The 13,235-nt window shown below is 52.8% G+C and overlaps 5 protein-coding genes across 5 annotated transcripts; all 5 read left to right on the forward strand.

The window, feature by feature from the left end:
• Window positions 1–79: 79 nt before the first annotated feature.
• On the forward strand, window positions 80–1,256 carry CTRU02_208129 (interferon-induced GTP-binding protein Mx2; the record flags this gene model as incomplete). The annotated part of the gene is made up of 2 exons (XM_036733205.1): window positions 80–401; window positions 469–1,256. The coding sequence occupies 2 exons, from the start codon at window positions 80–82 to the stop codon at window positions 1,254–1,256; spliced, it is 1,110 nt and encodes a 369-aa protein (XP_036575055.1).
• A 1,320-nt stretch (window positions 1,257–2,576) lies between these two features.
• CTRU02_208130 (DUF967 domain protein) lies at window positions 2,577–4,213 on the forward strand (the record flags this gene model as incomplete). The annotated part of the gene is made up of 3 exons (XM_036733204.2): window positions 2,577–2,921; window positions 3,151–3,426; window positions 3,731–4,213. 3 exons carry the CDS (start codon window positions 2,577–2,579, stop codon window positions 4,211–4,213), a joined length of 1,104 nt encoding a protein of 367 aa, XP_036575054.2.
• A 2,075-nt stretch (window positions 4,214–6,288) lies between these two features.
• Window positions 6,289–7,677, forward strand: CTRU02_208131 (glycosyl hydrolase family 7; the record flags this gene model as incomplete). The annotated part of the gene is made up of 3 exons (XM_036733203.1): window positions 6,289–6,933; window positions 6,988–7,434; window positions 7,489–7,677. 3 exons carry the CDS (start codon window positions 6,289–6,291, stop codon window positions 7,675–7,677), a joined length of 1,281 nt encoding a protein of 426 aa, XP_036575053.1.
• A 379-nt stretch (window positions 7,678–8,056) lies between these two features.
• On the forward strand, window positions 8,057–9,193 carry CTRU02_208132 (set domain protein; the record flags this gene model as incomplete). Its single annotated transcript, XM_036733202.2, has 3 exons — window positions 8,057–8,128; window positions 8,194–8,662; window positions 8,721–9,193. The coding sequence occupies 3 exons, from the start codon at window positions 8,057–8,059 to the stop codon at window positions 9,191–9,193; spliced, it is 1,014 nt and encodes a 337-aa protein (XP_036575052.2).
• Window positions 9,194–11,328: 2,135 nt separating this feature from the next.
• CTRU02_208133 (Ubiquitin domain-containing protein 2) lies at window positions 11,329–12,447 on the forward strand (the record flags this gene model as incomplete). The annotated part of the gene is made up of 3 exons (XM_070205036.1): window positions 11,329–11,331; window positions 11,473–12,270; window positions 12,325–12,447. The coding sequence occupies 3 exons, from the start codon at window positions 11,329–11,331 to the stop codon at window positions 12,445–12,447; spliced, it is 924 nt and encodes a 307-aa protein (XP_070061111.1).
• Window positions 12,448–13,235: the final 788 nt, after the last annotated feature.

Raw genomic sequence — 13,235 nt, forward strand, 5'->3', positions numbered from 1 at the left:
GTTGAACACCATCATATTTCTGTGCGAGTTAGCGGCTATCTTTTGCTACCTTGTATCCGTCGGTTTCTGTCTACCCACGATGACTGTCCGGGACGAGGACGTGGAACAATTCTTGGCTGATGAACGGTTTAGCCGAGTCTTCACGTATCCCGCGGATCCTGCTGAGGGCCGCCCCGAGGCTTTTCGCATTTCATACGCAGACTTTGGGTACCGTAATACGGAGAATGCCCAGGCGGAAAAGGTCTTTCTCTTTTTCGGACCTCTTCTTGGGTCTCGAATGCTTTTCATAGCCAAGGATGCTCTGGCTAAAGAACATGGAGTCCGTATCATCAGCACCGACCGGCCGGGCTTTGGCGATACACCTGATGTAGAGGCAGAGGGGAGGTTAGCTTTCTGGCGTAGTAAATACAAAACTTTCTTTTTTGCCTCTATCTTGGTTTTATTTGCGGCTGACCGACATATCACTAGAGGCCATGTTTGCATTGTTACAACACCTACGGATCCGTCACGTACATGTAGGCGCGCAAAGTGGCGGTACAATATACGCCTTGGATTTTATCTTTCATTATCCTGAAATGCTGTACCCGGATAATGCCTATCTTGCTGTTGGGGCTCCATGGATTCACCCCTCACATTCTCGAATCTGGCATATGTCAGCAACGCACGCCCTTCCCAGGTCCCTGATAGGACAGGCAGATAAGCTTGTTTCCTTTCTCTCTGTCGTTGCAGATCCTATTTTAGACACCAGCTTTGGCCTCGCCTCTGCTTTTGGGCGGTGGTTTGCTGCTCCGCAAACTGGAGACGCCGCTGCTGCTGCTGCCGCTAATTCCGACGATCCGGCAAAAGCCTTTGCAGATGCTTTGGACCCAAAACTAGCCGACTTTATCTACGCCAGGCCTATCAATGGCATATCGAACGAGTCAATTCTGCTCATGCAGAAAACTCGGGGTGAACCCGGATGGTCGGACTGGGGAGATTACGATACCTTGGTGCCTCGTCTCAGGCGCGCTCTAGCAGAGAAGGATCGGTGCTTGAATGTGGAGTGTTTCTTTGGCCAGACGGACTCCATGATCGGCGACCCTGGCACCGCCGGCCCGGAGTGGTTTAAGAGCTGCTGGGACAGGGACGGCAAGGATGACGATGTCATCCAGTTCTCTTGCAGGGTTATCGACGGGGCGGATCATAACTCGATTTGGGCGACGGAGTGGGGTGTGGCCCGCGATGTATTGAACCGTATTCGAGGAACTGGGTCTTGAAAACTTGGGGAAGTAGTAAGCTATACCTTAGCTAGCAGAGCGTAAGGGAGCTGGAACCAGAAGTTATCAATAGACTAATGTTTCTATACAATCTGCGGTTTGTTACAGCTTCGACTACCCGCGGACCTAGCCTGCCCTGATGCCAATTGGTAGCATGACTGTAGTGATTTCTCCTGTTGATATAGTAGGCCACTAGAAATCGACTGTATCGGTCATAAGGGGTGTTATATTCCATCGAATGAGGTAGAAAAGCTAGCTTCGCAAGAATAATGGCACAATGATACCGATTTACTAGTAAGGACTTCGACCAATAGCTTAAAGTGGTCCATCACTGAAACATTCAAACTACCTAGACTCCCTTTTTTTGCTTTCTGTCTGGGTATTTAATCGACAAAGTCCTCGCTACCTCGGAAATAGATGAATCGCCCTGTACGTGAGATATTGCCTATGACAACAAACGTTGTGAATACAGAACCAAGTGGTTGAAAAAGTACACTTTTTGCACGCAATGCTGAGCCTGAAGTCGAAGCAGCCCAGCCAAGCTCTTCAGTATCTTAAATGCATCTTGCGCCTGATGGAAATGAACACTGTGTTTGTGTGTTGAACTTCTTAACTGTTGTCTTTCATCTTCATCGTGATCTTGATAGCTCACTTTTACACGTGCGCTGTGTTGATCTAAGTGCGCGGAATGACTGCAGCCGTTCTTCACTTATACAAGCGACTTTAGTCTGTTTAGTCCACATAGAATATAACAATCCTAGGAATTATAAGGATTAATCATTTAAGTCATCTGCGTGATACGGTTGTTCCTTTTCAACTAGTACAAATCCAGGAACAAACAAGAGGCTTCATCAGAGGGACAGTTGAAGAAACCCAACCTACTAAGTATGTTCCACGACTTCGAACAGATCATAATAACAGGTTTGTCAGCAACATGATATAAAACATGGGGGATGTCGGCAGGTCACCGCCAACATGCTGTATGGCAAATATCCACACCATTCCCACAATGATATGATGGTGGCGGCACGGGGAGTATCGGCCATTGTCTCGGAGCTGAACTGGGGCTCATGTGGGTCCCGCCGAGAAGCCCGGCACTCCCCCCCCCAAAAAAACGCTGAGGGGTAAATGGAAACCCCCCACAGCGGACAGAAGCCGGAACAGGGCGCGCAAAAGCACGAACACGCTCATTGTCGCGCGTCGACCTTTCTCGGAACCCTACCCAGAGACGGACGTTTGGGATGCCCTCAGTCGTCAAGAGGAAACCGCATTACTCGGGCTCATGCACGAACCCCCGCCACAGATGGAACAGTTGACCTCATGCCTCCAGGACGCCCCAAGTTCGACCTCGACCCCTACAAGGGCGAGATCATCGAGGCGTGGAACCGGCGCGAGACGATTGAGAGCATGATCAAGTCCCTCGCGGCCAAGGGCATCGAAGTGAACAGCAAGACCTTCCAGCGACGTCTACGAGAATGGGGACTTTTTCGTTATAACAAGGTCAAGAACACCACCACCACCACCACCACCACTCCCCAGCAGAGGAGAAATACGCGACCGAGCATCGTCGGTAGTGGTGGCACGCTGGAGACGCCGGCGACGGCAACGTCATTGACGCAGCAGCCCATCCTGCTGCAGTCGATGGCGCAGGAGATTCCAGACTCGGTACGTTTTTGTTTGCGCTCTTCCTAATGGGGTAATTGTAAGAGTTGAAGAATGGGACACTAAGTGGGCTCTTTTTTTGGTGTATCGGCGGAGGAACCACACACACATGGTGGTGGTGGACGGTGGAGATGATAAATAAAACGTCCGCCGGCCGCATTGAAAAAGGGGAGAGAGACAAAGGGAGAAGAAACTGGAACTGACTGACCAACACGAAACCAAAATATAAAAGCTACAAGAGGACTCGCCTTCATCGACCCCCAGTGTATCGATTGCAGATTCTTCGCCAGAGAGAAACGACCTCGTTTTCGAATCACAAACGCTGAGAGCACAGAGCAGCCCCCGGCCACAACCGCAACCGCAACCGCAACCGCAACAGCAACCGGCAGTCATGTCTCAGAAGGTCTGGACCCGTCGTAACCCCGCAGGCTTCGGCCTGGAGAAGTCCCTCGAGGCCGTCCGTAACCCCGGCGCCGCTCCGGTCCCGATTCCTCTGCCGCCCTCCGATGTGAGTTTTCTTTTGCCGAATGGCATTCGCCGTTCCCTACTGTCTCTTTCATTTTTCTCATTGTGTACCATGAATTATCTCATACTGTATTCTCATCGTACTCTTTTTTCCTCCTCACCTCTAAAACCATCAATCCCCCTGGCTCTCATATCCCTACCAGTTATCTTCCTCGCACTCATCATCCTCATGTTACCTTGTTCTCCTCATTATTTTTCCTCTCCAAGTATCGACACTGCCTCACTACAATAACAAAGCTCTCAAAAATTGCAACACTCAACAACCGTATAAAAACTAACCAAAACAGATGGACGAAATCAAGCAGGAATGCGACTCCTTCACCCTCTCGTCCTTCACGGCCGAAGACGCCTTCGAGCTCGGCCACTTCCTCCACGCCCGCCTCCTCCCCTTCGCCCTCGTCAACAAGAAGCCCACCGTGGTCTCCATCGCCCTCGCCAACGGCGGCGGCCAGGTCCTCTTCCAGACGGCCGTCGGCTCCGGCACCCTCGCCGACAACGAGACCTGGGTGCAGCGCAAGCGCAACAGCGTGCTCCGCTGGGGGTCCAGCACGTGGTGGCTGCACAACAAGTTCGCCGGCGACGAGGTCCGCTTCGCCGCGCTGTTCGGCATGGGCGCCGAGCAGGCCGGGAAGTACGCCATCCACGGCGGCGGCGTGCCCATCCGCGTGCAGGGCGTCGAGGGCGTCGTCGCCGTGGTCGTCGTCAGCGGGTTGAAGCAGGACCAGGATCACGGTGTGATTGTGGATGTCATTAAGAACAACTGGCAATAGGGTAAGTCCAGGGGGGGGGGGGGGGGGGGGGGGGTTAGCGGGCGGTTACATAGCAGTTGGAGTTGATTTAATAGCGGATAATTAAGAAGATGACTGAATGATCGTTGACGTCAATATCAATCACCGTCCCGAAAGCGAGGTGTTCGCATCTCGCATTTCCCCATCTACCGACATCTCAAATTCACTGATCAGGAAGCACGGATGTTTCTTCCGGCGAACGGGATTGGCATGTTTTTTTTTTTTTTTTTTTTCCCCTGATAATATCCAGATCGTATTAGCTGGTCTCGGAGTTTCTATACGGAGACACTACGGACAAATAATTGACGTGAGGAGCGATCATCACAAGGGGGAAATGAATATCGCTACGACGTTGGACCCGTAGACGGCGCCCAGCGTGCCGGGTCAAGCGAGCAGACGAGAAGGGTTTAAATCTGCGGAACCAGTTACCGCATACAGAATACACCGCGGATGAGGGGGTGAGTTATGGGGCTGGCAGACCGAGAGAGAGGGGAAAAAGGGTTTGTGCCTTGCATCAAAATTGTGCAGAGGTCTACTATGCACTGCGTAATCAAACTGCTAAGATCCTTCGCGGCGATTGGCATGCAGAGCCCCTTCAATTTTGGGGGGAATCCTCCCAAGTGGGTGGTGGTCTGAGGTTCACGAGAAAAAGTCAGTAGGCAAGCTGTCTGCCCAGCCGGGCAAAGGCGGAAGAATTGGAAATATTGGGAAACTGCAGGATGGGCCAGGGCGGGATGTGATTCTATCGGCGGAGATTGCGCTGAATTCTTCCGACGTGAGGCCCGTTGTCGAGGTCAGGGTTAGTTGGTTGTGTTGGGTGTGCGTGTGTGTGTGTGCGAGTATATCCGACAGTCAGGAAAGGTTGACTGAGAAAGGGGGGAGAGTGAGAGTGTGGATGGATGAACAGAGTGAGATGAGATCCATCCTCCGTTACCACCAGGGAGGCCAGGTCCAGGCCTGATTATTCGCTGAACAGTTTATGCTTGTTTTTGCTTTCGCATCCTTATTTGACTTTTATGCTGAGTATGTTTTGATTTGACCGTTCCAATAATCCACACAAGCATTGATCGGTAAGACCCGTTCCCATCAGAGTTGCAATCCAACGCAAAGTGGCCGAATGCTCATCGCAATATCAGGTCCGGAGATGCTACTCCTTTCAACCTCCATTGGTACTCTGGTCGCTGTTTGGCTCCATAGATCGGATCACCTCCCCCCGGCTCTGCCCCTGCAACAGCTTCATGCGGAGAACTGGGGAACCTCGACTAGGATGCCCGTAAGCCGGCCGTCTTTGATCGGCCTTTCCCCGCTTTCTTACATCTCCAAAAACTCCAAATCACTCCAACTGAACGAACCTCACTCAAGGTGGAAAAACCCCGGGTGGATGTGGTGCCTCGCCGTCTGTCAGGAACATGGCAGTCGGCTAATGGTCTCTGGATGAGCAGGCAGTTTTTGATCAATGGCTGGGCCAGTCGTGATGCAGGCCCCGTCTGCACTAGGTCGATACCGGAAGGCAGCGTTGCATCGAACCAGTCGCCAAGGCCGTCCGCGATGCGGTTCCTGGCCCGCCATACCGTGAAGCCACGAACGGCTCACGATGGCCTTGTTTCTCTGCCTCTCTGCCGCCCCCCCGGAGCACTCTGAGCCCGTTTGTGGCTAACTTGCCGTACATCTGCGCCAAAACTGCCAGACCCCTTGCTATCATCCACGGCAAAGCGCTTAACCGACCCGGCACAAAGTTCGGAACGTGAGCCTCCTTCAATCGCAACGGGACTGGACTCGCATGTGCTTGACATGAGATTCTTGCCCGGGTGCGGAGGTGTTGTAATTTTGCCTACCCGAGAAAGAATCATGATGCGGGAGCAGGAGGGGAAAGAATATGAGGATCCTCAAGCTGGAGCGGGAAGTCCCTCCGGATATATGAATGACCAGTCCTCTTGCGCCATCGCCATGATGTGACCTCCTTTTCCCCCGTACGCTCCCTGTGCAATCGTCACTCGCATTTCTCTTAGTGTATCCAATTGTCCTTTTAATCGGACAGACGCCGCCTCCACCTCATCATGGCCCCAAGCTTCTCCAGGTTTGGTCTGGTTACTCTCCTGCTCGGCCTGGCATCCGCCCAGCGCCAGGTCGGTCCGGAGGAGAACCACCCGCCACTGAAGACCTGGCGTTGCACCAAGGCCGGCGGCTGCTCCGAGGTGAACAACTTCGTCGTTCTCGATTCCCTTGCCCACAACGTCTACCAGGAGGCCAACGGCGCGAGCTGCGGCTCCTGGGGCAACCCACCCAACGCGACGGCATGCCCGACCAAGGAGGCATGCGCTCAGAACTGCGTCCAGGAGGGCCTTGACGACTACAGTCGCGTGGGTGTCACGACGGACGGCGCGTCAATGACAATGCACCAGCTTCGTAACGGCGCCATGGTGTCCCCTCGTGTGTACCTTCTTGACTCGTCCAAGAAGAACTATGAGATGATGCACCTTACGGGCCAGGAGTTCACTTTCGACGTTGATGTCAACCGGCTGCCATGTGGCATGAACAGCGCGCTGTATCTGTCCGAGATGTACGCCGACGGCGGCAGGAGCAAGCTCAACCCGGGTGGTGCCACTCACGGCACTGGATACTGTGACGCGCAGTGCTACACGACGCCGTTCATCAACGGTGAAGCCAACATCGAGGGGTACGGCAGCTGCTGTAACGAGATGGTAAGCAACGTAGATGGTTTCGATATTTCACAACCAGACTGACACGCCTTTCAGGATATCTGGGAAGCCAACTCCCGCGCCGTACATGTTGCTCCCCACCCGTGCAACCAGACGGGCGTGTACCTCTGCGAGGGCGAAGACTGCGCCTTCGAGGGTGTCTGCGACAAGAACGGCTGTGCCTGGAACCCGTACCGCGTGAACACTCCGGGAACCTACGGCCGCGGCCCCGAGTTCAAGGTCGACACGACGAGGCCCTTCACCGTGATCACGCAGTTCCCCGCCAACGAGGCTGGCGAGCTCTCCGAGATTCACCGCTTGTACATCCAGGACGGGCGCCTCATCCGCAGCGAGACCGTCAACAACCCGGACCTGCCGCAGGTCAACTACCTCAATGACGAATTCTGCGCGGCTACCGGCTCTAGAAGATTCATGGAACTCGGTGCCCACCGCGAGATGGGTGACTCCTTTGACCGCGGCATGGTGCTTGCGTTCAGCATTTGGGTAAGTGCGAAATTGTTTCTATCGGGTAGAATCTCTCAGCTAACACCAGCCAAGTGGGACGAGGGTGGTGCCATGAGGTGGTTGGACGGCGCGCCAGAGGCCGGTCCTTGTGACCAGACCGAGGGATTCCCTTCCAACATTGTCAAAGTCGAGCCTTCGCCTGTGGTGACGTTCAGCAACATCAAATGGGGTGAGCTTGGTTCGACGTTCAAGCCTCAGTGCAAGAACAGACCCAAGTTCTAAAGGGTAGTCGAACAATTGTATGGAAACGAGGAACAGACTTTATACAAAAGTCAAATGTTTAATATGTTAAAAACAAATGTCGATTCATAGTACCGAATGTGTCATTATGAAGATCCATATCGTATTTGCAGTGGTGTTGTAGGTCAAAGGTGAAGAATGTTGACCGAGCATGTCCCAAGGTGAGAAGGTGAATGATGCCCCGCCTTGTCTGCTTAGTCATACTAGGTCCTTTGCTAGACGCGTCGCGTAAAGTGGTTTGCCCAGTTTCGGCCGTCGCTCCGACAAACGGAAAGGCTACAGCAAGCACGTCGAGCACTTTGCGATTCTGCAGTAGCATGCTGACTCTCACTTGAAAAGCTAAATAAGAAAGCGTGGCAAGATGGAGGAGGCCACCTTGCGCCATTTTCTGTATCATGGGGACTTTGTGCCGCCTACGGAAGATAGAATGCTTGTACGATTCCCAAATAATCCCTGATCTATTAGTTCTACCCAGCAGCTAACCTGTTCGTGCTGCAGGCTCACGAAAAGGAGGTAGAGATCTGTCACTGGTGCCAGATTCGCGATTTCCCCAACAACAGGGAATACCCGATCACAATCGTGAACAAGGAGGACGACGCTGTCATTCCGGCTACCTTCCGCTTCCTCCAGGCCTCGAGGCTCGGCGACGGCGTCCAAGCTGCAGAGGATAGTTTCCGAACAGGCTGCGAGTGCCGTGACGACGAAGAATGCCAATACCGCGGTTGCCTATGTCTACAGGAGCAAGAAGACGATTCGGACGACGAGGGCAAGGCACGCAAGAAGGTCTACATGTACCACATGCACGGCGCAAAGGCGGGGCTGCTGCGATCCAAGTTCCTAAAGTCGAAGCGACCCATCTACGAGTGCCATGATGGCTGTGCCTGCACTGCGGACTGTCCGAACCGTGTTGTCGAGAGGGGCCGAAAAGTGCCGCTGCAGATTTACCGGACAAAAAATACAGGATGGGGTGGGTTGTCGGTTTCGTATGGTCGCATGGCGAAGAGAGGCTGACGAACATCTCGCAGGTGTGCGCTCGCTAGTCGATATCAAGAAGGGTCAGTTCGTTGACAAGTACATTGGCGAGATCATCACGCCCGAAGAAGCGCAGCGTCGCCGTGACGAATCGGATATCGCGCAGCGGAAGGACGTGTATCTGTTTGCCCTGGACAAGTTCACCGACCCGGATTCTCCGGATCACAGACTCCGGGGGAATCCGCTCGAAATCGACGGCGAGTTCATGTCTGGGCCGACACGGTTCATCAACCATTCCTGCGAGCCCAATTTGCGCATCTTTGCGCGTGTGGGAGACCACGCCGACAAGCACATTCACGACATCGCCATGTTTGCACTCGAAGATATCCCTGCTGGCGAGCAACTCACGTTTGATTATGTCGACGGCGTGTCTGAGGAAGACGACGATGCCAAGGACAAGAGCAAACAAGGCCGGATGGTGCCATGTCTTTGTGGCAGTAAGAATTGCCGTGGGTTTTTGTGGTGATTGCTATTGGGTAACGGACAATTGCCAATGCACTCAGCCCCTTGAACGAACAACCGTCGCATCGACTCGGCGATGGAATCATACCCCAGGATGATGAGCACTCATGGAACAGCGATATGTTGTACCGAAAGACCATTTCGACGTCATTCAACGGCGATCGGCCGCTTGGTGGGTGACAATTAGAATACTGGGTCCATTTGCACGCGTTCAAGGATGGACGTCCACGCGCAGCGGCCGAAACAGCTCGACATGGCACGGAGGTGCCGTGGTCTGATGGAGCCACAAAATTGCATGTTCAGGGATGGGCACAACCAGTTCATCTGAAAAGGACGGGCGATTCAATCTGGTGAGGATGTCCTTGGTTCGATATCGGCCTTGACGAACGAACCCACAAAAAGGGTTGGCGATTTTTAATGGCCGAGTGGGAAGAACTCAAATGACGGCATAAGATGAGAGATGAGGTTGCTCTCTCTCATACAAGATCTTGAATTTGGTCTCGACCGGGGAGATCTCTTGACTGCATTAGTAACGGAGAGCTCCGTATGGGTAATGGATATTCGGCAGGGCGTCTCAATTGGGCGGAATGGACAATACGAGACAGGCCCGATTCGGGTCTCCATTCTTAGGCAGTGCTGGGTTGGGTCTTGGGTCTTGGTCTTGGGTCTCGAGTCGCAGTTCACCAGTTGGCTCGGCAGATGGATGGCTCATGACGCAGCCGTGTATATCGAGACGGCTTCCGGATTCAAGGAAAAGGGGAATAAAAAAAAAACACAGCCTTTAGTCTTGAAGAGAGTGTAGGTGATGTGAGAGTATATTCGTGTCAGGCGTCGTGAAATGTCACTGTGGCTCAGCAACCTCGGCCACTAGACAACACGCTATTGGAGCTTCAGCGGAGGGGTTGGCCCTCATGAAGCAAGCGATGGAGCCAGGCTAAATAATGCTAGGGGACCCTGTGTTGACTGATGGGTCCATGCCAAGGCGCTTATTGTCAACAGCGGGAAAAGGTGGACGAAGACGAGACAATAAAATGAAAAATGGGCATATAAAACAGAAGAGAAAAAAAATAAAAAAAAATGAAGCTGACGGGAGCTCCGTGCTGGATGAGGTCGTTTTTATTGTGTGAATCAATTGAGTTTTTTTTCTTCCCTTTCTTTGTCGAGTGAGTGATTGAGTGGGAGAGTACCTGAACCATCTCAAAGAGTAGAAAACTCACGTGCGAACGATGCTTTTTGAGTAGATGCCTCTCTATTTCTCCATGTATCTTTTCTGCAAGCAACAAGCAAATCAAATCGAATACAGAAACAGGTACACTCAACGGTCCAGAACATCAGTGAAAACAAGCAAAATTGGAAAGGGTGTCTCACACTAAAGCTGACCCCTGCCCACTGTCACTGTTAGCCGAGATCCTATTCCGGGGAACTGCAACCACTGAAGACTGCTGGATTCCTTCCCGCATTACACTACACTAAGAATTGACAGAAGATAGAGAAGGTGGAAGTCATTCCTTCGTCACTCCAGCCCAGGCCATCGCTTTCTTTCCTATCTAATTGGTCGCTGCCCCTGTGGCCAAGGTAACCCCGGCACCATTTACACTACCTCAGCTCCTCCTCGTCCCTCCCATCCATCACCTTACGGATACTTTCACCTGCATTTGAAGGTGTGCCTGCCTCTCACTATTACTTATTAGTTACTACTCAGTTCACACCCTTCTATTCGCTCGTTACTTTTCTTCCCCCTCCTCATATATACGTACATTTATACATACTTATACGTACCCTACCCTGTCAATCTTTTCTGGCACCAACACATACCCGCAGCTGTGACCAACCAAGAAAGAGGTCATCACGTCAAGGGTCCAGACCTCCAAAGCCTATCGCCCGATCTTGCCTCCTCCTGTCTTTCCTCTCCTCTTCATCCCCTCACTTTATTTTGGCTAGGAAATACTCCTTTCCAAGAGTCACAGCTTTTGCGCCCACTTCTACACGATAGACCGCACGTACATACACTTTCGCCTCGGTCGCCGTCCAGGTTGCGCAACATCGAGATATCTCAGGCGATGGCACCAAGTACTTTGACCTGCTAAACACTGACCCCGCGCCTGCACACTTGTCTCGTGCCGTTGACGTTCTGTTAAAATGGTAATATTCCCTCTCCCAATTCGGACCATCTTGTGCGTCTCGTTGGGAGCACAAGCTCAGTGTCCAAGCGCAATGCAGAGTTACACACCGTAGTCGTCGCATACCTCTTGTCAACCCTCAGACTGACTGATCATCCTGTAGGGCTGCTGCATCTCCCGCCCTCAGGGCTCCAACTCACCCTATCCCGGGCCTACCAACACCGGCTCAGCCCGCGCAATCAACCCTTCAACCTCGGCCGGCGCCCGTGACAACGATGATTCCGCTGCCGAAACCACACAGACGTCGAGTCGCAGTCGCCGTCATCGCCACAGCAGCATGCCTCTCGACAAGCACATCAACAAGCCTCTCCGCCGACATGTCTGGACCTCCAAGGGCCGTGCCTGGTCCAGAGCCGCCCTCGATCATGAGCGCACCGAATTCTTCGACACCCGTGTCACTGGCCGCCCCGAGGTGTGGCAGTCACTTCACGCCGCGCTGCAGGTCCTTTGGGATCCCGTCGGCCAGGGCGCTGCCGAGGACGGCACAAATGGCCTCGCCACGGCTCAGAGCATTCTCGATGCTGCGGAGATCACGCTACCCACTGGAGACCTGGCGCAAGGTGCTTACGATGAGCTAGGCAGCTACTACCCGTTGTCGGAATGGGTGGTTGCCGACCCCACGAATCTTGTGGAGGATGATGCCACCATTGATGGCACGGACGAGGGCCTTTCGACGAGGGATCTGAAAGACGACCTGGCCGGTGGGGATGAAACAACGGAAGAGCTTGACGAGGACGAGAATGTGAAGCGTAAGGAAGAGAAGGGCAAGGCTGTTCTCGATGCGCGCGACCAGCTTTCTGTGCTAGCTCGATTGAGCGAAACGGCACGCGATGTGACTGTCAGCTTTGTGAAGTCCGACAGCGTCGCTACAGTTGCCCGCAAGATACAAACCGAGTCGGGGGTAAGATACCTTGGATTCACATCCATCATTATATGGCTTACTGACACATACCAGCTCCCCGCGACGAAGAAAGTACGCATTGCATTCATGGGCAAAATTCTCAAAGAGAACCTCCCCCTCACCGAGCAAGGCTGGAAGCATGGCTACGTGGTGAACGCCCTCGTCTTCGACCGATAGCATCATCGGAAAGGGCAGTCACCCATGGCTCAACATCTGCCCCGCCATTTGGATAAAGTCTTGGGCCTGAGGTAACCAACCTTGAGCGCCTTCTTCCGGCTCGCATTTGCCGCGCTTCGCTGAAGAATCTTTCCCATTCGACTCATCGACGAGCAGGGCGTCCACTCAGTCATGTTTACCATGACCTGGAAGCCGACCCATTCAAACTACCTGCGAGCCACCTTTTTCACGCTCATACGACATACAATTACACCCATTAATACTTCCCCATGTCACTTTCCATACCACTCCACACACCATACCCCCTTTCCTAGCAACACTTTTCGGTTTTAGTCTGGATAATACCCCCTTTTTTCGCGGTCCGGCTCTCTTTATTTCTGGCGTTTAGGAGGATATTCTATTGTCAGCAGAAAAGCTTTTAGTATATTCGCCATCTACTACACCCGGCTTTTGCTCGTTAGCGTCCACACCGTCCTCTACTTTTCACGACCACGACGCTCGTATAACCACCATCATCCACCTTATGGTGTTGCCCACACTTTTTCAGGTTCGACGGGGGTTTTCAAAGTAGTAGCAGTGTGGGTGGGAAGCATACAGATACTATTTTCCTATAATGAGACAATCGTAGTTGTAGTATACCAACGCTTAATGTCATATACCCCACGAGCCTGCTACTCGTCAATAAACAGGAACTCGTCGTTATTTGTGTATGTACGCGTGACTGCATCTCATCAGAGCAACTCGAGACCGCTTTCGCTTAGAACATGAAGAACATCTCATTTCTACCT

Source organism: Colletotrichum truncatum, assembly GCF_014235925.2.
Source record: "Colletotrichum truncatum strain CMES1059 chromosome Unknown Contig_0005, whole genome shotgun sequence".
Lineage (NCBI taxonomy): Eukaryota > Fungi > Ascomycota > Sordariomycetes > Glomerellales > Glomerellaceae > Colletotrichum > Colletotrichum truncatum.